Source organism: Choloepus didactylus, chromosome 4 (genome assembly GCF_015220235.1).
Source record: "Choloepus didactylus isolate mChoDid1 chromosome 4, mChoDid1.pri, whole genome shotgun sequence".
Taxonomy (NCBI): domain Eukaryota; kingdom Metazoa; phylum Chordata; class Mammalia; order Pilosa; family Megalonychidae; genus Choloepus; species Choloepus didactylus.
This window is the reverse complement of record NC_051310.1, coordinates 155,767,082-155,791,463: the sequence shown is the minus strand read 5'-3', so window position 1 is coordinate 155,791,463 and position 24,382 is coordinate 155,767,082. Positions and strand designations below refer to the sequence as shown.

The window sequence follows — 24,382 nt, the reverse complement described above, 5'->3', positions numbered from 1 at the left end:
GTACCTGCACATACAGCCTCCAAGAGTGGCCTGGCTAGTGCTGCAGCAGCCTGGCAGCTTACCTTTTCTTCATGAAATCCTACAAGTCCTGTGGCCTGTTGCAGGAGGGCTATTAGTACAGCCGGGGAGTTATACGCATCTCCATAGTCCCTTGACAGACCCCATTCATCTAGGAGGGTAGCTACCCCTCCCCACACAGACATCCATTCATTTAGGAAGGTGGGCACCCCTCCCCACATAGATGTCACAGGCCACCCTGGTATCCCACCCAGGGACTTCCCCTTTCCCTTCCCCAAGTTCATGTTGTTAGTCATCCCATGCCTGGGATTTCTTTAGTCTCCAGGCTGGCATGCCAATTGTCATGGCCCAAGAGGGCTTTTGCAGACAAAGGACTAAAGAAAGCACCGGACAAGTTCTGAGACATGAGCTTTTATTTTGGGGCTTATATACAAGGTGGGAAGCCTGTCACATTGCCCTGAATTCAGGAGCTGCTCTAAATGGATTCAGGGGCTGCTCTGAATGGTGGTGGGTTCAGAGCTCAACATGAAAATACTCTGCCCTTTGTGGGTGCTGAACAAGCTGGTTATAAGGGTTGACACTCCAATGGGTATGACAGCATAAGACAAAAGGTAGTGGGGGTTTTGTGATGCAGGGAGGGATCCTTGTTATCAACAGAGAGGAGCTGAGGATTGCTATTATCTTGTAGATAACAGTATCTCAGGAATTTTCAGGAGGGAGGTAAGCTATAGATTACACTTAGCACTGGAGGCCTGATATTACACGGAGAGTAGGTCAAACCTTAACTGACTTAGGTCACACATAGTCTTCAAGGCCCTGGGAAAGGCCCTGGGTCTGGGGTTCCCACAATAAGACATTATAAAAGTGTCTCATGCAAGTGTGGGGATGCACAAGTCCAAGTTCCATAGGGCAGGCAGTGAACTGGCAACTCCAAAGAAGGTGTTCAATGAACTCCTCAGGAAACGCTTTGCTGGCTAGCCAAAAAAGAAGTGAAGGTCCCCTCTCTCTCTCTCCTTTAAAAGCCTTCAACTGATTGGATTAAATCCAGCTGATTGAATTCTCATTGTGGAAGACACACAATTTGTTGATGTAATCACTCACAGGTGCAGTCAAATGACTGATGATTTAATAAATCAGCCTTCTGGTTTATTAACCAGCCACAAATGTCCTTGCAGTAACAGTAAGACCAATGCTTGCTTGACCAGACACCTGGACACCATCCCCTGGCCAAGTTGATACATGAACCTAACCATCACACTTGGGAAGTTAAGATCAGTCCCTGAGTCTGTGCAGAGTCCACAACCTGACATAGAGGAGGTGGCAGGGGCTGGCTAAAGGAGAGGCAGCAACCTCAGAGGGGTTTGGCCTGGGCCCATCCCAGAGGGTCGACCATGGCCCCAGGACTCAGAGCAACTCCTTGGCACATTGTGATGAAGCACCAAGTGACATTGTGACCCGCTTACTCTCCTCCTCCCCCCACCCAGGAGGGACCAGCTGGTGGGCTGCCAGAGTTGGGGCCACAGTGGGATGGGGGCCTAGGGGCCCAGGTGGACCTAGGGATCCCCCCCATGGCCATAGCCAAGCGGCCACAGCCTGGGTGGGCCTCATATCACAGCCCCAACACCGACACCTGCCAGGACCTGGGAAACTCCATCCTGGTGCTGCAGGGCATTGTCATCTGTATCAATACTGGCATCAAAATGGTGACCCTGGTCAGTGCAAGTCCAGATGGAAGGGCCCTGTGGGGCAGCTGGGGGAGGCAGGCCCAAACGCCAGGGCCTGCCTAGGCTCACTGTGTCCTCCCCCAGCTAGCTGTGGTGCTGACTCCATTTCTTCTTATACTGAGTATTCTTCATTATTTGTGAGAAGGGTAAGTGAGGTGTGCATTGGGGTGAAGGAAAAAGGACATTCTAAGCCCCAGCACTAGGCCAGCCCCTTCCCTGCTCTGCCCTCACAGCCACCAGGGCTGCACAGCTTCCCTCCCTGGGCCCTCACCTCTCCCCCATCCACAGAAGCTCTCAAGTCTTCTTCACCAAGGAAGTGGCGCACCTCGCAGTCTGCAAGGAAGCAGAGCTCCCAGGACGCCCACCTTTGATGCACCATGGACCCTGTGACAATGGCTGTGACACCCCCTCCCCCCACTCACCAACACTATCATGGAGGCTCCCCCACATGCTGTGCCAACCGCCTGGTAGCCTGGACCCCTGACACCGATGGTGAGAAGCCCCCAGGCCAGCACCCAGCCATCTGCTCCCACAACTGGTATTGCCCCAACATCCAGGAAGCCTCAGCCTTGAGGCCCTCTCTGCACAGGAGCCAGGCTGGGAAACTTAACCAACCAGCAGGCAAATGTGGGGGGCCTGGACAGGTCATGGAAGGTGGAAATAAAGAGAAACGGAGTCCAGGAAGCACTGCCGTGGCCTGTGGCTTGGAAGCGCCAGCCCTTCTGCCCACCCAGGCCCTTGCCCTTGGCTTCCAGGAAGGAGAGGCCAATGCTCTCCTCTTGGTGGGAGTTTCCCTTGGGCTCCTGCCATCAGGCGACTACTGGGCCTGCACCCTGCACTAAGTAAATTTTGCAGGTGCAGACTCCAAAGCACCAAGCAGGGCACCCACCCGTATCTCTCAGCCCCACTCAAGACCCTCAGGCAGACTCCAGACCTGGGGCTCCTATGTCTGGGCAGATCCTGGACAGGGAGAGGTCAGGCTCTGGGTTCCAGCCAGGCCTACCCCAGGACTTTGAGGCCAATATCTTGCCGGACTCAGGAGTGGTCAAAGGGTGAAGGGGGCTCAGTATTTTCAAGGAAAACTGCCGGAATATCCGAATGAGTCCGTGGGCAGTGAGGGGGTGCTGCAGGGTGGGGAGGGGAGAGGTGTGCTGGGCTCCAGGCCTCCTCTGTCAGACTCAGGTCACCCAAACCCAGTTACCAGGGAACTCCAGACCCGGCCCTCCTCGTCCTCCCCCTCCCTCACTGTGACCCTGAAAGCCACCTCCCCCCCCACATTGTGACCAAGTCCCGCTGTCCCTCCCTCCCCTGGGCAAAGGCAGGGGCAGGGGCAGTGCTTGCCAAAGAAGTGACGGTATAGACTTGGGATATTCAAAAGTGCTAGTCTGTTTCTGGCAAGTGTGTGGGGGGCAGGGGATGCAGGTAGTCCTGGGCCCCCCGGCTATAGGTGAGTAAGCCCACTACGGAGCCCAAGTGTGCTCTGGCAGCAATCCCAGGAAATTCCAGGAGTTAGGAGACACAATACTTCTGCAATTGGGCACCTTCATTCTGCTCAACTGGGGATCAGTGTAGTGACTGATCAGGGTGGGGCCTGGGCTGAAGGGTGGAGGGAAGCCTGGGGTCTCCCAGGGGCTGAGGTGGGAGGGTTGCTGGGATGTGGCCAGACAAGGGCTGGACTTCAGGGCTCACCCTACTCCTGGACTCTCCTCTCCTCTGCTCCCCTTAGATCTGGAGGCAGCTGAAGAGCTACTTGCGGATAGTTTTCAAACATTTTTCCCCCAAAGGTGAGTGAGCCTGGGGACGGATCTGTGGTGGGCACCGCCGTTGCTCGAGGCCGGACTCAGTCCCGGGGGCGCGGCGGGTGGACTGGCGGCCGCCGCCCCATACAACAGGTGCACATTCCTGGGCACCTCGTCGCTTCCCTGCGCTGGCAGTCCCGGGGGCTCACGGAGCGAGGCTGAGAGGGCAGTGCCAGGGGCCGGGGTCGTGACCGAGCAACATGGTTTCACTTGGTGCTCTCCTCCCCCAGGTGCCCACGGCTGGGGGGCGGAGGGCCGGCTCCGCGAGGAACTTGTCTCGGGCTGTGACAGCTTGGCGCGACCGGCCCGGGAGGTGGGCGACCGTGTCCGGGTCAGCACTGGTCTCATTCTTGAGCAGCTCATCAGCCTGTTGAGGGATCGCGCCCGAGGGGGAGGGCGGGCCCGCGGACAGGTTGGGCAGGATGGGGCTGAGGGACAGGCTGGGGTTGGGGCCTGGGGCGAGGCCATGCAGAGTCCTGTCTGAGCCGTTAGCGAAGACTGGGCGGAAAACAGACCAACCGAGGGGCTGTGGGCGGGGCTACTGGGAGCCCAGGGGTGGAGCCGGGGCGGGTGATGGACGGATCTTAAACCCAGCTGGGCCCCGTGGACCGGCTGGAGGGCGGGCTGGCCAGGCCGGGGCGGAGCTTGGTGCTGGGGCTGGGAAACAAGCGGCTGCCGGAGATCCGCTGCTGGTTGGAATCCGCGCGGGGGACAGCCGGGTCAGGAGCCAGGGCGGGGGGCGGGAGGGCGGGACTGGTAGACGGACTGGCCCCGCGTGCCGGTAGGAGGAAGGGGTGTTTCCGGGATAGAGGCGGGTCCTGGACCCAAGAAGGTGGAGGTTAGAAGAAGGCCGAGCTCCGGCGTTTCTCTCCACCTCACTCACCTCTGTCCTTTAAAATTTCCCTTCCAGGGCACCACAGGACACCAAGTTCATCCACACCAAGCCCAACTGCTTTGAGGAGGTGGTGTGGAGCAAGTTCAACAGCAAGGAGAAGCAGTACCTGCACATTGGCTTGAAGCCACACATGCGTGACAACTACCCTGCCAACAAGGTGGCCTTCTGGCTGGAGCTGGTGCCCCACCTGCACAACCTGCACAATGAGCTCTTCACTACCACCATGTGCCTGCCTCCCTGCGCCACGCGCTGGCCGCCACCCTGCTGCCGCAACCGAGCCCGAGCTGGGCCAAGGGGCCTATGACTGCTTCCCCGGGGACTCCTGGGACTATTCCACGGAGCTGACCATCACTGTGGCTGTGGGTGCCTCCCTCCTCTTCCTGGGACCCCCGGCCATGGATGAACAAGTCTACCACAGAACCCAGGTTGCAGGCACCTTCATCCTATTCAATGTGGGGATCAGTGTGGTGACTCTGGTCAGGGCGGGTCCTGGGCTGAACGGTGGGGGGAAGCCTGGAGTCTCCCAAGAGCTGAGGTGGAAGGGTTGCTGGGATGTGGCCAGACAAGGGCTGGACTTCAGGGCTCACATTACTTCTTCATTGCCACTGAGCTACTGGGGCTCAGGATTAGTTAACCTCTTTCCCCACTCTACCTTCTGCCTTGGTCTGGACAGGTTCTGGCATGTTGGGCATCACTGCCAGGGCCATTTCTTCACTAGGCCTCTGTACTGGAACCCAGGCATGTTGCCAGGCTCTGAGCTGGATCCATCAGACTTCTGTCCTTGACCCAGAACAATCACTGGTTTCTAAGTAGACAGAAGCTGAATTTGAGCCCCACCCAGCCATGGCCTTGGCTGGAACTGGGACCAGTCTCAGATCACCACAGGCTTAATTTTTTATCCCAGAGACAGCCAGTTCTGGATCATGGTGTTCCAGACCTTTATGGAGCCATACTTCTTCTAGGACATTGACAACAACTCTCAGCCCTTCCCTCTAGGATGGAACTGGGACCTGTATAGCCATATTATTAGATCTATACAGAGAGATCTAGAATGAGTTCTAAACCCACCCTTCCACCTTCTCATAAAGACTGGGCTTTGGAAAGGACCCAGCTATGATTCATAAAGAACAAAGTTTTGGATAAATCGAAAACCATGCTTTGTTTTTCCTGGATGATTTTCTAAAGCCTTATTCTTCCATATAGAATGCTAACCTTATTTTTAAATGCAGTTTCTAGCTCCTGGAACCCAGCAGGAGTTCTGCCAGGGGTATAGAGTCTGGGAAGGGGTGGAGGGGTTTTGGAAGGATCCCTGGCTTATAATAGGGAGATTGGGGTGAGGAAGGGGCCCAAACCATGGCTTGGTGGGCCCTGGGCCTGGTTTGGGGGACCATAAACACTTACCTACCTCAGCAGGAATTTCTCCCAGGTTCTCTTTAAAGCTGAGGTCTTTAGGGTAATGGGTCCAGTGAACTCACTAAGACACCTGGGCTGCTGCTGCTGCTGCTGCTGCTGCTGCTGGGGGCTCTGGGAGCACTGCTCACTCTGGGTAAGTCTGGACCCTGAGAGGGCAGTGCCAGAGATCGGGTTCGTGGTGATGGTGAGCACACAGGTGGTGGTGTCCTGCAGGTGCTCTAGCTGGAGGCTCTGGTAGGCCATCTTCCCCACTACCGCCTGCTCCCCCACTTCCCCTTCCACCAGACAACCCAGAGGCAGGGTGGGATCCTATTTACTTGTTTTTAAATCTAGGTTTCTATAAAATGACTCTACCAATGGAAAAATCTGTAAATTAATGTCCTTAGGAGCTTTTTCTATTCCAGCAAGCTTGAACTAAATCTTTGACTTATGCTCATAATTACATGCTCTGAAAATTAGCTTTAACAGTTTCCAAGATCTTTTGAAGGTGTCTTGGATTTTTCTTTTTGACACATTCCCATGGAGTTTGGGGCTTATTGAATGATGTATCCTTTTCTTTAACTCATTCACTGAATAGTGCATCTATTTATTGACAACTACTATGTGCAAGGCACTGTCCTAGGCAAAGAGGATGTAGCCAAGAATAAGACAATACAGAGCCCCTATCCTCATGGAGCTTGCAACTTAACTGTCAATATAGACAATGAACAAATACACCAAGTCAACAACATAACTACAAGTCATGATCACATCCATGAAGGAATGAATGAGTGTGAAGTGTCAGAGAGTTAGGAGGAGGTGACTGAGGAAGGCTAAGTTCAGCCTGGAAGATTAGGGAAGTTCTGAAGTCTTGCTTCAAGTTCATAATATTTGAGCTGAGACCTGAAGGGTGAGAATGAACAAGCTTTGCAAGATCAAAAGATCTTGGAAACTGTTAAAGCTAATTTTCAGAGCATGTAATTATGAGCATAAGTCAAAGATTTATTTCAAGCTTGCTGGAATAGAAAAAGCTCCTAAGGACATTAATTTACAGATTTTTCCATTGGTAGAGTCATTTTATAGAAAACTAGATTTGGAGTTGGGAGGGGAGAGTATCATACAAAAGATTCAGCAGATATAAATGTGGAAAATGCCCTGTTGTAGTCAAAAATGCAAAAGGAGATGATAGTGACAGCAGCACAGAATGTTGAGGTAAGAGCATTCAGATAATATGAGATTGATGTGAGATTAATAGTGTGATAAATGAGAACTGACCTTTCAGGCTAAGTTGGTCTCTAGTACAATCACACAGGATATTTCAGAACTGACCAGTTACCCTGGTAAACATGACTCTTCATCAGTGTTGACAGAGCAAATATATTGACCTGGAATCAATAGATTTTTGAGAGGTACAGGTTTAGCTCTCCCACAGCATACGATGCTATCAGAAAAGACTAAAACTATCATATAGCTCATGACCTGCCATAGTTAAGATAAATCCATAAATTTTGGGTCAGCTAAGTGGTAGTTCACAGCACCACTGAAGTCAGAGGTTAGTATGTAAGATGTGTAGCCAAATATTGAAACAAATGTATACAATACTTAACTAAGAATCTGGCTTAGCTCTATGATAGCATTCTTCTCTACATAAGAAATGGAAATGCTTTTTTTCCTCTAAAGTGGAGAAATAATGTAATACAATGAATCTTCACTGTTACCCTTTAGAATATTTTAAGATATAATTAAAGCAATTTATTATCATTGAAAATCACAAATTTTCATTGCATTCAGGGCCATTGAGCCTCTCTAGAGGACAAAACCTTGTTGAACATGTAAGACCAATTAAATCATCTCCTGGCATGAAGTTTGTTCAATCCGTATACACTATCTTATTATGAGCCATTAACTTAACTAAATGGTACTGAATAATAAGGAACATAGTGTGTCAAACATGCCTTCAAGGAGCTTAAAATCAAGTTCTAATCAAAAAGCATACAGATAAGAAAGATTAATTATAAACTTGATGACGTGATCAAAACTTGGACAGAGTTCTCCATTTAAAAAAATGCTATTTTCTGATTAATCCCTAATATATACTGAATTTTAAAATATATGTAAACAGATATAAAATATACAATTTTACTCAAGATTCTTTAAACTAAAGAAATTCACTTTTAAAATTCCAGCTTTTCTTAAATGCACAGTTACAGTAATTGTTAGGGAAATTGCAGACACCTGTTAAGGGATTATCTCACAGTCTTCACCTATCCTGTGCTGGTTTGAATGTATTATGTCCCACAGAAAAAAACATATTCTTTGATGCAATCTTGTGGGGCAGACATATTAGTGGGGATTAAGTAGGATCATTTGCATTAGGTTGTTTCCATGGAAATGCACCCCACCCAACTGTGTGTGATAACTCTGATTGGATAATTTCCGTGGAGGTTTGGCCCCACCCATTCAGCATGGGCCTTGATTAGTTCACTGGTGCACTATATAAGCTCAGACTGAAAGAGCGAGCTTGATACAGCCAAGAGGGACACTGTGAAGAACGCACAGGATCTGAGAGAGGAACTGCAGTTTACAGAGACATTTTGGAGATGGCCTTTGAAAGCAGACTTTTGCTCTGGAGAAGCTAAGAGAGGACAAATGCCCCAAGAGCAACTGAGAGTGACATTTTGGAGAGAAGCTGAAGCCTAGAGAGGCATGTCCTCGGAGAGAGCCATTTTGAAACCAGAACTTTGGAGCAGATGCCAGCCACGTTCCTTCCTGGCTAACAGAGGTTTTCCGGACACCATTGGCCATCCTCCAGCAAAGGTACCCAATTACCTTGGACACTTTATGGCCTTAAGACTGTAACTGGGTAACCAAATAAACCCCCTTTTATAAAAGCCAATCCATTTCTGGTGTTTTGCATTCTGCAGCATTAGCAGACTGGAACATACCCCGACCTCCTTCTCTGGAGAAGTAACAAACACACTAAGGGCCTCCTTGGGCCTTCTGCTACCCCCACCTCCTTTTCTATTTTATGCCATTCCTCAACCTGGGGGATGTTGAAATCTAATGAAAGGGCCCAGACACACCTTAACCCAGAAATTGGGAACAAGCAGCCTCAGATGCTTATCAGAACAGGGATTCTCAGTGGCAGGGCCTCCTCCTCCTGAGGTGGATATAAAGCACAATCAAATAGTATAGATTTGTCTCTCTTCTTTGAAAGGAAGTGAGGTTTGCAGAGCTGACATCTACTGAGCCCAACTGGAGCAGCTCTGGCCACCCCAAGAGACCAGCAAAGATGGGACATCTTCCCCTGCTCTTTTGGACCCTCTGTGCTATGTAAGTAACAAGGAGATTATTTCCTCTTTCTGGACTCTTTACACTGTGCAAGTAATGAAGGGATCATTTGCTGAAAGTTTCTCATGTGCCTTTCACCTGTGTTCCCATGACACAGCATTGTAGCAACTCTCCACAGTAATATTACAAACTAAACTATGTAATGATCTTTCCTTTTGCTAGTCACTGAGTGCATTTTCTAATTTCTTTACAAACATTTCAAAATCCTGGGATTTTAAGAAATAAGTCCCTCATATTTTATAGAACATTTATCCATCCACAAATTATTCAACATTAAGGTCTTTTCCCATTTTTTTGTATTCTATATTGTATTGCCATGAACATTTTTGTGAACATTTTTCAACTTTTCCTAAGTTTATTTTACCTGAAGTAGAATTAAATGAATACTATGAATTTTCCAGGGCACTAGATGCTGAAAATTCTTAAATATCACTTAACATTACCATCCACAGTATACAAGGTTCTCTTTGTAAAAACTTTGGGTGTAATTACAGGAATTCTATGCTTCTAACAATACTACTTTTATACAATAACAGCTCTGATGATTAGAAACCGTAGATCCAAACTTAGCCCTACTTTAGTCATTCCACAGGTTAATATAGTAATATATTTCTGAGAGTCAGCTTTACTCATCACTATATTGCCCTCCAAAATCTCATTTTCATTTGCCATAATTCCCTCATCAATGTTTTTTCTTAGTCTGAATGTATTCTCATTGGATGCCTCAAAATCATTGTGGAATGGCATAATAAAATAACAGAACAAGCAATATAGATTGAGATCCAAATCTCTGTTCTCTAGATGCTCAGCAAATGTTCAGTGCTTCCTGTTTTATTTTCCCCACATAGGAAAATTAGACCTTGAAGGATATTTTCAACTTATCAGTCCAAATCCTTCATTTCATGTAAGGAAATTGAAGGTTGCCTAAGATCCCATACTTAGGTTTTATAGAACTAAACCTGACCTTTCTCTTTCTATTCCAAATCTAGTGCTCTATATCCTAATCAAGGATGCTTCCCAAAAATCACAATTTGAGAAGGTACTCCCTTTCATGATGCCAGCTGTTGATAGATGCTCCTTCATTGGAGAACATAACCTCTATCTCTACCCACCATCAGGGCTTCTAAGAAGCAGCTCAGGCAGGGTTTGGGTAGGGGCTGCAGGTGCCTGGTGAACACTGTGTGTATGCAGCGCAGAAGTAAGTAGCAGCATCTGCAGTCTGGGAAGCCATGATAATCAGGGAACTTCTCTGGGTAGAGGTATCAAGTGTGGCTGTTAGTCTTCCACTATGTTTCTCCCTCTCATTTGAACGTATTAAAATTAGTCGGGAAAGGCCTCTACCTGAATCTTGTCTATACCACTGTAAGTTGTCTATACCGGTTTTATAATTGCAGTTCATGGTGGCATTTTCACCTTCCTGGATGTTCATGGCCTGAGGATTCTGTTCTACTTGGCTGTTCACCCCTAGGAGGAAGCACAAGAGCAGAGAGCAGCAGTTAGTCATTGCATTTTCACCCCCTAGTGTTTGCATAGCCTTCCCTAATTTTCTGTACAGTTTCAATTAACAAGAACACTTTACCCCTCAGTCTTGGGGACTCTGAACCTTGGTCTTTCAGCTCCCATCACCAAGAGCCCCAAACTTACTGGCCAGTTGAAGCCACAGAACCACCAAAAACACTCCCAGGAGTTTCTCCATTCTTCTTCCTAATTGTGCTCATGGAAGACTCAGTCCTGGCACCTAAAATGGAGTCATGTTCCAAGAATCAGTTCTCTTAGCTGGGTGTATACCTAGGCCATGCACCACCCTCACCACCACCCCTGGAGTGATATTCAGTTGTCTTACCCCTCCAATCAGAGGCGAGCTGAATCCTTTGCTTTCAATAGGGACACAGGCTGATTTCAAACCAAGTGAGTGAGTCTGAGGAGAGAGAGGCACTGACACCTGGTGGCAGCAACATCTGTGAGCTAATAGATGTCCTCTGGTGGAAGCTTGTACTGGCAGATTCAGAAGAAATTTTAAATTGTATTCCAGACTCTGCTTTTAGTGAACTCCTCTGTTGCTCCTTACTGCATGCTGGGAAAGACTGCATGAGTTCCAGATCATGTAAAGTGCCAGGATAATAATGGTATTTGCTAATATTTATTTGCTTTATCCTTAACATGTACCAAGCACTTTTTAAAAAACTTTATATCTATCATTTTATTTAACCCTCACAATAACTCCAATAAAGTAAATACTGTTATTAATTCCAAATTTACAGATGAGAAAACTGAATAAGAGTTAAAATAATTTGTGCAAGTTCACACAGTTGGTAATGGTGACATGCAATTAGAACCCAGGCAGTCTGACTCTAGGCTGATTCTTAGAAATTTCCCAATACCCTGGAAGTGAGTTACTTTCTGGTGTACCTTAGGGTAAGAAAGGTATTGTGATGACTTGAAAAGACTCTCCCCTCCAGGTTCCAGCCTGGAGTCGGAAATGATACATTTTAATTCAGGTAAGAACTCAATTAAGACAGAATGTTGGAGCCCAGTATTTAAAGACTACATCTGAGAAGTACTGTCAGGTTTCTTATAAATATTATAACCTCTGATAATGTATGTATGAACTTCTCTTTTATCCCTAATTTGCCTGATAATGGAATGAACTTATATACAAGTCAAAGTTCTTGGTGCTGAACAACAAACTGATTCTGGCTGAATTAAGTAGAAAAGGAATAAATGAAATGAACGCTGGGTTTGCCTCCAAATCCCCAACAGGGTCAGGGTACTCAACTCAAAAGTTACCCAGACAGGAACAACACAGAAAATAACTTTGGAGAACTGTCCCTGAGAGTGTCCCACTGGCTCCTCTTTTGAGCTGCAGAGGCTTCAGGTTGTGCCTTCTGATGCAGGACACTGTTAACCACTGCAACTCCACTGCCCCTGCTGCCCTGGAAACTGTGATCTCTATCTTGCTGTAATTACTGCCATTCCCAAAAAGAAATTCTTAGTCTTTCTGATTTATGCAGAAATAATATGGGAGCCAAAGCTTTGTGCCCACATCTATCTGCACAGAAGGCTGGATATATGAATATCTGCTATTTCCTGCCTGGATGGCAGGAGGCAGGAGGGTCAAGGTTTATAGTCAGACCCTCTAAATTGAGTTTAATCTGCCAATACAGTAGCTTTATTTCCTCTGAGCTGATAATCTATTCTCTGTAAAATCTGGAGGATGCCTAATAGTGATACTACTTCTTCAAATTTGTCTAAATGTATTAATGAGATAAAATATAAACTATATAAAGCAGGACCTGGCATTTTCTTACTAAGTACTCAAAAAATATTATTATTGTAACAAGAAAATGATTCCTGATTCTGTGCTGTCAAAAAGAATGATAAAAATCCTTGGGAGTATTTTATATATGTTTTGAAAACTGACTTTGAGATACCCTGTACATAAAATAGAGGGGGGAGAGGGGAAGATGAAAGGAAGGAAGGATGAGAAAAGGAAGGAAAGAAGGAAGGAAGGAAGACAGGAAGGGAGGGATGGAAGAGATTATGGGCTGGAACAACGTGTGGATTAGAGAACATTAGGAAATATGACTAGAAGAATGGTTTGGGGTTGGATGGCTGAGAAATAAATTTGTATATTTGTCAGTGGGAAAAAGAAATAGTGAAGCTTTTTGAACAGGCAACCGCTGTAGTTGAAGAAGTTGCAATTGTAATATCTGCTATCTGCTAGACAGTATATAAAATATTTGTGAAGAAGTTTGGAATAGTAGTTGTTGGGAATTGAGTCTTGTTCCCCACAAAAGACATGTTCTAGTCCCAGCCTCCATCCTGTGGATGTAAGCCCACTTGTAAATAGGACCTTTGAAGTTGTTATTAGTAGTTAAGGTGTTGGCAAACTGACTGTGGGTGGCATTAATCCAACATGGCTGAAATCCTTATAAGTAAAGGGAATTGGACAAGGAAGTAAAAACAAGAAGCCAGAAGTCAGTGGAAACCAGAGGAGCAGACACAGGAGAGAGAGATCACCATGTGAAAGAGAATTGCTGGATGCTATAGACTCCAGGAGAAAGCAAGCCCAGTCAGTACCTTCACATTGGACATCAACATCCAAAACACTGTGGCAATAAATTCCTGTTGTTTAAGCCAACAGTTGTGTTGTATTTGTTGTAGAAGAATGGCAAACTAAGGCAGTAGTTAAAAGGTGTTCCCTGGCTCTAAGAAATTAAATGATTTGTCCAAGGTCTCACTTAAAGAAAGCAAGAATTGAATTCTCTTAGTTTCTGTATTATTTGACTGTATATGGATAAAATGTATCTAGAAGCACATTGATCTCTGGGGAGGAAAACTGTGGAAAGCCGCCTCCCGAATCGGGCCTAGCGTATGCGCTGCAGCCTGCTCTAGAGTTACCCCCGCCCATCGAGTGAGCCAAGATGGCGCCTGCATCCTGTTTCCGCATAGTGACGCATGTATCCGCCACCCGCTCCTACCAATCGAAATCCTGTATACGCGATACTAGCCTAGAAGCTTATTGGTTGTTAATTGTGTATAAAAGGTCTTACCCGGACGGGGTAGGGTGAGACAGCCCACAAGGAGCCGTGCCTGACGGCCACATCGAGGCTGCTCTCCCACGAGGCGCCGTGCCCCGTGTGGGAACCAGTAACACAGAATGTTCATCTAGCTGTAGTAAAGGGCTTGCTTTCACAACTGCCGTGTGGTTTGAGTCGTGATTCATGACCAGGTTAGTTCGCGCAGTCTGCATCTCTCTCTCTCCTTCCCTGTTTCCCCTCGCCGGCCGGGAACCGGGGACCGAGCGGGGCAGCGCCGGACAAGTGGTGGCCCGTACGGGGAAGCTCCTCCTCCTGCCTCGCTCTCGACGGTCCCTCTGTGAGGAGAGCAGCGCTGCGCGTCGAGCTTACGGCGGACTTCCCGCGCCTGATCAACGCGAGAAGGTGAGTGCGTCTTATTACATGATAGTTAGGGCCCGTGGGTTTTCAGGTGACCCCGGGGGACTCGGAAGAGCTCTCCGAGTGACTGAAGTATAGTGCCGACTGCAATCATGGGGCAGTCCGGAAGTTCACCTCTCTTAGCTCCCTTAAAGAACCTTTTGAAACAACGGGGTATCTCGGTCAGGAAAAGCTCCCTTCAGCGTTTTCTTGATGATGTTGATACTTTTGCCCCTTGGTTTGCCTGCACCGGCAGCCTTAGCCTACCCTCTTGGATGAAGCTCGGTCGCGACATAGACCGAGCGCGCCAGACGGGCGTGTGTATGGACCCGATTCTAGTACCCATATGGGAGACCGTCCGTGCGGTCCTTGAACTAGAATCGGCTACCGGCCTAAGCCCGTCCTCTGTCTTGCAAGAAGCACGGTGCGCGCTCCAAGAAACCCAGTCAGTTTCGTCAGCGGACGGCTCCTGTAAGGGCAAACCGCCGGAGTCCAGTGACTCTGACTCAGAGTCAGATAGCGATACTGACGAGAAGGCGGAAGCATCCCCGCTAATTGAGTGGGAGGAGCCTCCCGCCACACCCGTGCGGCCTTCCGCCCCGCCAATGTCTACCGCTGCACCCCCAGGGACACCCCAGCTCCCAACTGACGCCTTGGGCGGTCCCACCAAAGGACCTCGCCGAGAGCTCCCTCTAGTGGCCATGCCCAGTAAATGTAATTATCCTTTGCTGCCAGACCCGGAAACCCCGATGGGTCGGTCAGGGGAGGGGCAACCTTTGCCGTACCCCCCGCCCGAGTATACAGGCCCTCAGGACCCTTTGCCATTAGGTAGTGGTGGGAGACATTTCTGGAGATGGAACCCTTTCACAACATTTAGACCTTTTGGCATGCTGGGTGGCTACCAGCCACTTGAGCCGCAGCCAGTCTCAGAAATGTACCCGGTTATTATCAATCCCCAAGGTGGCAATCGGCACGAATCATATGATTACAAACTATTGAGGGAATTGAGGCAGGCCGTCCATCAGTATGGCCCCAATGCCCCTTATACCTTGAACATGATCGAGAACCTCTCTGCTCTAAATCATACACCCGCAGATATTTTTCAGCTAGCCCGTGCTTGCTTGCCGTCAGGCCGATTCATAGATTGGAAAGCATGGTTTGAGGAGTTAGCTGAAGAGCAGGCCGCAAGGAATGCGGCGGGGAGACGTGGCGGGTGGAATGCTGACATGCTGTTGGGGAGAGGCGCCCATGCCCAGAACCAAACGGGTTTCCCACAAGAGGTCTATGCCCAGATCTTCCGCTGTTTTGTGGGTGCCTGGAAAAAGCTAACAGGTGAGGGAGAGGCTCAGGCCTCACTCAGCAATATACACCAAGGCCCCACAGAACCATTTGCGGATTTTGTAGCCAGGATGCAAACCGCAGCTGAGAGAATCTTCTCAGATCCAGGAGTAGCAGAGACTGTGGTTAAGCAAATGATTTTTGAGCAGTGCAACAAGGAGTGCAAAGTTATCCTGGCACAAAACAGAGCAAAAAATTTGACAGAGTGGGTCAGGCTCTGTAGAGATGCTGGCAGCCCTTTAACTAATGCAGGTCTAGCTGCCATGCTAGCCAGCTCCCTACAGGTGGCTACAAAAAGCCCGAGAACCTTAGGGGCAAAGTCTAACGGGTGCTATGGCTGTGGCCAATCAGGGCACTTTAAGAGAGATTGTCCCAATAGACGTCAGCCCCCTGCCACTCAACGGTTTGGCGAACCAGGTGCAGCAACCAGGCCGTGTGGCCGTTGCCACAAAGGCCCCCACCGCGCAGAAGACTGTAAATCGGTTTTCGATGCGCAGGGTAGACGCCTCTCTGGCCGCCCCGAGCAGATTCCAAAAAACGGGAAGAGGGGGTCCGCCCTTTCGACGGACCCCCTTGCATGCCATTCGACAACACAGGATCCGATCAAATTCGTGCGTCCCCCGGCTCAGCAGGACTGGACCTCTGTGCCACCTCCAGACTCGTACTAACCCCCTCCATGGGTGTCCAGTTAGTAGGGACCTCCTTCAAGGGGCCCTTACCGGCTGGTACTGTAGGGCTCATATTGGGAAGAGCATCCACGGCCCTGAAAGGATTAACAGTTATACCAGGACTTGTAGATTCAGATTTCACAGGCCGTGCCCAAGTTATGGTTCAATCTCAGCGGGGCACCTTAGTCATTGCAGAAGGTGATAAGCTGGCGCAGCTCCTGCTCTTACCCAGCTTACATGCAGTCTTTCCAAGCAGAATCAGACAGAGAGGGGAAAAAGGGTTCGGATCCAGTGGAGCGATTTTTGAGGGACTCCATATGTCCCTGGAGTCTCGACCTATGCTAACCATTAAGGTGCAAGGCAGATCTTTCTTGGGCCTGCTCGATACAGGGGCCGATCGGTCTATCATAAGACAACAAGAATGGCCCCCCACCTGGCCAACGAGCAGGGCGGAAGAGCCCATTAGAGGAATAGGCCAAATTTCAGCGCCCATGCTCAGTGCAGCTGCCCTTCATTGGGCCGATGAAGAAGGACACCAAGGCAGTTTCCAGCCTTATGTATTAGCCCTGCCTGTGTCTTTGTGGGGAAGAGACATTCTGACCCAAATGGACGTTACTTTAATTAGCGGCTACTCCCCAACCTCTAAGCGACTGCTAAAAGAAATGGGGTATACCCCCGGCAAGGGTTTAGGAGCTTCACTGCACGGACGTGCGGAGCCTATACAAGCTGCCCCCAAGTCTGACAGACGAGGCTTGGGTTTTTCATAGGGGCCACTGAAGAGAGATTCCCACCCACACCTATAAAACTAAAATGGAAAACCGAGGCTCCGGTGTGGGTGCCTCAGTGGCCCTTGCCACAGGAAAAACTTGCAGCGTTGCACGCCCTAGTATCAGAACAACTAGAAAAGGGCCATATCGCCCCTTCCACGTCACCGTGGAACACCCCTATATTCGTAATAAAAAAGAAATCTGGTAAATGGAGACTGCTACATGATCTAAGAGCTATTAACGATTGCATGGAGCCTTTAGGGCCCGTTCAGATGGGACTGCCCCTCCTCTCGGCATTACCGGAGCACTGGTCGATTTTCATCATAGATCTGAAAGATTGCTTCTTTTCTATTCCGCTCCACCCTGAAGACACCCCTAAGTTTGCCTTTACTGTGCCCTCTAGTAATCAAGAGGAGCCCTGTCAACGCTTTGAATGGACAGTCCTGCCCCAAGGCATGGCTAATAGTCCTACCATGTGCCAGCTGTATGTCGCTGCGAAGCTAGCTAGCACTCGGCAGCAGTTCCCTCAAGTGAAAATCATCCATTATATGGATGACATTCTCTTAGCCCATAGAGACACAGATCTTCTTAAAACAGTTTTGTCACATTTAGTCCTTAGTCTTAGAGAAGCTAACCTAGAGATTGCCCCTGAAAAAATCCAAATGACTGACATTACCACTTTCCTGGGGGCGAAAGTCGCACCCACTCATGTTTCCCCCCAAAAGGTGTCTCTCAGGCTAGACAATATACACACTCTCAATGATCTACAAAAACTCATGGGGGATATCAATTGGATCCGTCCATACCTAAAAATACCCAATGTCAAACTAACACCTTTGTTCGACCTGTTGAAGGGGGATTCTAATATAAACTCACCTCGAAGCTTCACTCCAGAGGCAAGGCGAGCACTATGCCAGGTGGAACAGGCGCTCAGTGGCGCTGCATTGAAGAGAATAGACCCTGATGAGCCTTTTGAAGCCTGCGTGCTGCCGACAGAATTACAGCCCACTGCGGTACTGTGGCAGCGGGGGCCGCTGCTCTGGGTCCACCCTGGAGTTTCCCCCAAAAAAGTCCTAGAGCACTATCCTACAGCGGTTGCAGACTTGGCCCTAGAATGCATTAAAAGGGCTGTGCAGCATTTCGGTCAGCAGCCCAAAAATCTCAGGGTGCCTTATTCTTCCCAGCAGCTTGAGATACTCACCGGATGCATAGATCAATGGGCCATTCTCCGGTGTACATTTCTTGGTCCCATTAACAATCAGTTCCCTAAGGCTCCTCTCTTGCAGTTTGTCACCCGGCACCCAGTGATTTTTCCCAAAGTAACCTCTCCTAGGCCACTAGCAGGCGCCCCCACCGTATACACGGACGGCTCCAGCTCTGGAACAGGGGCGTATTGTGTGGAGGGGGACACTCCTAAAACAGTGCTCTTCCAACCACAAAAGCCTCAATGGGTAGAACTGCAGGTTATCATTGCAGTCCTGGAAAGCCTTTCCGAGCCCTTAAATGTCGTCTCGGATTCTGCTTATGTTGTGAACTCTGTACAAATTTTAGAAACGGTGGGCATTGTTAAACATTCCTCTACAGTAAGGACGTTCTTTGCCAAACTACAGGAGGTTATATGGACCAGGCAACACCCTTTTTACATAACCCATATTAGAGCCCACACAGGTTTGCCTGGCCCTATGGCCCAGGGGAACCATAGCGCAGATGTAGCCACTCGACAGCTGCACATCTTTCCGACGCTGGTACCGTATCAACAAGCCCGAGAATTCCATGCCAAGTTTCACATCAACGCAGGTACCCTAGCTAAGCGGTTCAGCATACCACGTGCGGCTGCTCGAGATATTGTCCGAGCCTGCAACAATTGTGCAGAGCAGAGAGCAGTCCCCTCGGTTGGGGTCAACCCTAGGGGTCTCACCCCAGGGGATACTTGGCAGATGGATGTCACTCATCATTCAGAGTATGGTAAGATCAAGTACTTACATGTGTCGGTGGACACATGCTCCCAAGTTTTATTTGCCTCTGCTGAACCAGGAGAAAGAGTCTCCCACGTCATTGCACACTGCCTTGCTGCATGGGCAGCTTGGGGTAAGCCAAAGACGTTAAAGACGGATAACGGGCCTGCCTACACTAGTAAATCCTTCCAAAAATTTTGTGACAACATGGATGTCCAATTAAAACATGGCATCCCCTATAACCCTCAGGGGCAAGGAATCATTGAAAGAGCGCACAGATCTCTCAAAGACTTGCTTAAAAAACAGAAAGAGGGTATAGGCCACGGCCTGTCCCCAAAAGCTCGACTGTCTGTAGCCTTGCTCACATATAATTTTTTAAACGAAAATTCACAAGGAATGACACCTGCCCTGCAACACACCACCCCGAGTCCTCCGCATAGAGGTCTAGTCCGTTGGAAGGATGTCCTGTCGGGGCAGTGGAAAGGCCCTGACCCGGTGCTCAGCTGGGCCAGAGGCTCTGTTTGTGTTTTTCCCCAGGAACCAGGACGTCAACCAGTGTGGGTTCCGGAAAGACTGGTGAGAACCGTGACATCACCTGAAGAAGCCAAGGAACAGCTGTCAGAAACGCCAACGAATATACAACCTGAACCATTAGACCAAGCCTCCGACCCTGCTGATGATGGCGACGACCGACAAGACGATAATAGTAGGACTGACCACCCCGCGGTTGCCCAAAAAGAGGATCGGTAACTCTGTTCTTTGCTCTCCTATAGCAATCCTTCTAATCTGCCTTTTTCTTTTTAGTGGAACTGTGGTAGCGCAGGAGAGTGGTCTTTGGGGCCTGTGGCATCATCCCCCGACCCTGGCCCCATTCTCTGCTGGGTCTCCCGCCTCTCCTGTGTTTTTCACTCGTACCCTGTCTCTAGGTCTCCACCACCTGCCTTCTGACCCTCCACAAGCTTCAACGAGTCCTTCCCCCTCACCAATGACACACTGATCCTCTCTTTTGCTAACCTCTCTGTCAAGGTTGTCAACACCACAGTTGCGGCGAATGCTACTTGTGAAACTGGTAATGGCGAGTTAAGTAAGGGAGTCTTGCTTGAATTTCTTAACGTTACAGGGAAGAGCCGCCAGTCTTGTGAAGGGATCTTGAGTAAAAAGGAGACTCAAAGGTGCCTTTTCCTTCCAGGGCTTGCTCCTACAGTCTGCAACCGTTCCAAAGACCCGGATGCCTCGCCGCCCCGCTATCCTAGTGTATCGCCCAAGTTATGTCTGGCTCCCCGTCAAGGCAACCGACTGGGTTGGCCCTGTTTCTCAAGTTGTTTCACTTAACAATATCCCCTTCTCTAAGTCTAGGCGTCCAAGAGGCATAAAAGAATGGCTATCGAATGCTGCCAGTGTAGCTTCCTCTTTGTTTGTCCCAACGATCGGGCAGGCTGTGCTACAAGCATGGACAGATCGGCAGCTCGCCATAACGATGGAAACGGTAAATGGCTTGGTCAACCTTACCCGAGACGTGCTACGCCGCCACAATCAGATGCTGAACTTAAATTTCCAGGCCATTCAGAAACTCCAAGCGGAGATAGATGAACTTGGACTGGAAATAGATGGACTCTGGAGAGTGCTTCAGCAAACATGTGACACCCGGTGGCTTACGGTTAAACTCTGTGTCACTCCTGTCAGGGCCAACGTGACCGGAAGCATTTCCAGAGTCTCTGATTGGCTGAAAAGGTCATATTTTCCTGAATTTGTTAATCTCTCCCAACAGGTGGAATCTAGTTTAGACACAATTGGGGGGATCAAGTTAAAACCCGTTAAAGTCGATCTCTCCGGGTTAGGCGAGGTTCTACAGAAACTATTGCACAGTGTTTCTTCCTGGTTCTCTTGGCCCAATTTAACTAATTGGATCCTCATTGCAGTGGAATTATTGGTGGGATTAGTCGTTGTTAAATGTTTGCTAGAACGCCTGTTTCAAGCGCAGCAGCAATTGCGTGTTACCACTATGATGGCTATGACTCCCACCTCTGTTACCCCCGATAGTGACCGATTTATTAACCATACCCCTTCCTGGTCGCCTCAGGTGGGGCGCTTTGGAGCAAAATTTGTAGCGAATCGCATGGCTGTTTCTTGGGTGTAAAAGGCGACACCAGTAGTCATAATTTTGTCTCAGGTGGGTCTCTAGGGCAGAGTCCTAGTTGTGGCCAGACTGGACCCTAGCCATTGCACAGAGACACCTAGTGACACCCCCGACTCTGGTTACTGCTGTTCCTGCCCCCGTCGTTGTTCCCCAGTTGCCAGGCAAAGCACTGCAGGGAGAGTCACGTTGTTTCCAGCTTACGGACTCTCCGGTCTCCATATGACGTGAGCATTCTGGTTGGTGCTAGAGGCTCCGCCGCTGGATGGCTGAGGCCTAGTCCAGACTCCCCAAAGCACCAAAGAGGTTGTGAACCATTTGGGTTCACGGGAGCACGCTCATCACTGGAGACACTGGGTCAAAAATAAATAAGAAAGGGGGAGATGTGGAAAGCCGCCTCCCGAATCGGGCCTAGCGTATGCACTGCAGCCTGCTCTAGAGTTACCCCCGCCCATCGAGTGAGCCAAGATGGCGCCTGCATCCTGTTTCCGCATAGTGACGCATGTATCCGCCACCCGCTCCTACCAATCGAAATCCTGTATACGCGATACTAGCCTAGAAGCTTATTGGTTGTTAATTGTGTATAAAAGGTCTTACCCGGACGGGGTAGGGTGAGACAGCCCACAAGGAGCCGTGCCTGACGGCCACATCGAGGCTGCTCTCCCACGAGGCGCCGTGCCCCGTGTGGGAACCAGTAACACAGAATGTTCATCTAGCTGTAGTAAAGGGCTTGCTTTCACAACTGCCGTGTGGTTCGAGTCGTGATTCATGACCAGGTTAGTTCGCGCAGTCTGCATCTCTCTCTCTCCTTCCCTGTTTCCCCTCGCCGGCCGGGAACCGGGGACTGAGCGGGGCAGCGCCGGACAGAAAACAGCAAGGTTAGCTCACTGGGAAGAAAGAAAAATTTTCAGTGTGCCTTTGGAATTTTGATCCATGAGGATTTACTTCCCATTCAAACCTGAAATAAAAGAAAGAAGGTACTCAATAAAAAATAGGGTTTATCAAATAACTCAAAGACAGTTCAACACTATATATCCATTAATAGAATTCATGGAGTTAAGAAAATGTAAATCCATGTAATTTTGCAAGACAAAAAAAGATAACAAACTTCAAAATATATTCCTGTTATAAAGTTCCATTCAATTAAAAATAGTTAACAAAAATAAAATTTAATAAATATGAAATAATCCTGTGTCAAGATAAAGCCATGTTTATTCAAACCATCAACAAATGTTATAACAAATACTTGAAAATTAGTGCCATTTATTTTTAAATTAATACAAAGGACAAATTTACCAATAAATGTTTATGAAACAATTTCCTAATAATAAACAGATAACCATATAAGAAAAAAGAAATTTCTATTCATAAGAGCAGCAAATGTTAAATATCTAAAAGGAAAGAAGAAAAGTAAAACTACAAAGTCTTTTTAAGAAATCTAAAGCAAATACATAAGCCAATGTGAAAATATACAAGACATGGAAAAGATGTAAATTATAAAGTTTACAGTGCCTGAAAAATAACTTTTATTTTTAATAGACTACTTATCAGAGAAACAAATATTCAGATTACAGAATATTCAAAAAGTGTATCTTTCACATAGCCTTTGAGTACAACCATAATCTGAATAAGTGTCATTTTTTCATCCCTATCTGGAAATTTGGGGAATTTTTCTCATAAATGTTGATAGGACATAGTTATATGTTGGTGTGCCCTGCCACATCACATGTACTAAGCATTTGGTCAGACTTTCAGTCTGACATTATTTATTTACTTCAAATGGAAGGCAAAATCTTATAAGCTCCTAGTCAGTAGAAGAAAATCATAATTTCCCATGAAAGAGAAAATCAGCCTAATTTCCTCTGAAAGTATGAATGTTTTATGACAGCAGTTCTCAAAGTGTGGGTCTGTAGATCCCTGGAGCACCTCAAAAACCTCTCAGGTGGTCTGAGAGATGAAAACTGTTTTCCTAATAATACTAAGATATTGTTTAGGTTTTTCACTGTGTTCATATTTACACTGATGGTACAAATACAATTGCTGGCATCTGAACCCAAATGAAATAAAAAACTAAAATGTACTAGTAGTTGATGCATATGTTCACTACCACAGTACACTTGCAAAAGAAAAATAAAAGTTTTAAGAGCATCCTTGATAAAGTAGTAAAAATCATTTTTATTAAATATTGACCATTGAGTGCACATCTTTTTAATACTCTGCATAATGAAATGGGAAGCACACATAAAGCACTTTGATGATGTGCTAAGTATGATAGTATCTCGAGGAAAGCACTGGTGCAATAGAGTTTTGAGCTGAACTAGCTGCTTTTTCATGGAATTCCATTTTTTACTTAAAAGCATGTCTTGAGAGAAAAACAGACTTATGTGTGTGGCAATTATTTTCTTAATGAAAGAAGTGAGCATGTCATTTCAAGGAAACAACTGACATTGGTTGTTACCCATGATAAAATTTGAACTTCCAAGTAAGAATTAGAAGTTTGGAAAATTTGTATCCACTACCATGGGCTTGGCAGCTTTCCAATTCTCAATGATTTTCCTGTTGAGATTGATTGTGAAAGTAAAGAAGGTGATTGTCTTTTTTTTACTTTTTATTTTGAAATATTTATAGACACACAGGAAGATGCCAAAATAGTTCATACTAGGTGTTCCAGGTTGCTAATGCTTCCATTATGCAAATAATACAAATGGATTGGCTCTTATAAAGGGGATTTATTAGGTTACAAATAATGTAAGTTCTAAGGCCATAAAAGTATCCAAACTAAGGCATCAACAAGAGGATACCTTCACTGAAGAAAGGCCAATGGCATCCAGAACACCTCTGTCAACTAGGAAGGCACATGACTGACATCTTCTGTTCCTGGGTTCTGATTTCAAAATGACTTTCTCCAAAATGTCTCTGGGCTTCTGTCTCTCTTAGCTTCTCTCAGCTCTCTGCTTGGTTCTCCTGGGGCATTTCTCTCTGTGCATGTGGGAGTCCTCTCAGCTTCTCCAGGGCAAACTCTGGGCTTCATCTCATAGCTTAGCATCTCCAAATGTCCTTCTGTCTGCATCTCCAAATGTCTCCAAGCATCTGGGTCTGTGTGGGTTCTTGAGCTCTCTTAAGCATGCTGGTGAACCAATCAAGACCTATTGTAAATGGGTGGGGCCATATCTCCATGGAAACAATCCAGTCAAAAGCCTCACCCACAGTAGTGTGAGTCACATCTTCATGGAAACAATCAAAAGGTTCCAACCAAAAGATTAATAAGTCTGCCCCCAGAAGATTGCATCAAAGAACATGATTTTTCCAGGAGACATCATCTCCTCAAATGTTCTTTCTGCCACTTTTCCCTTCTCTTCCCCTTCTGAGACACCCATGTTACAAATGTCTGTATGCTTCATTCT

At 47.6% G+C, this 24,382-nt stretch overlaps 1 protein-coding gene across 1 annotated transcript; it reads left to right on the top strand.

Annotated features, from left to right (window-relative positions):
- The first annotated feature begins 3,158 nt into the window (after nucleotides 1-3,158).
- Nucleotides 3,159-5,642, top strand: LOC119532946 (neuroligin-2-like). Its single transcript, XM_037835169.1, has 3 exons — nucleotides 3,159-3,189; nucleotides 3,532-3,634; nucleotides 4,452-5,642. The coding sequence occupies exons 1-3, from the start codon at nucleotides 3,159-3,161 to the stop codon at nucleotides 4,738-4,740; spliced, it is 423 nt and encodes a 140-aa protein (XP_037691097.1). The 3' UTR covers nucleotides 4,741-5,642.
- Nucleotides 5,643-24,382: the final 18,740 nt, after the last annotated feature.

Excerpts from the sequence above, each read along its gene's own strand:
- LOC119532946 (XM_037835169.1), top strand. The coding sequence starts at position 3,159 with ATGCAGGTAGTCCTGGGCCCCCCGGCTATAG. Across the intron at positions 3,190-3,531 it reads CCTGGGCCCCCCGGCTATAG|TGAGCCTGGGGACGGATCTG; the intron begins GTGAGTAAGCCC and ends CCCAAAGGTGAG. Across the intron at positions 3,635-4,451 it reads GCCGCCGCCCCATACAACAG|GGCACCACAGGACACCAAGT; the intron begins GTGCACATTCCT and ends TTTCCCTTCCAG.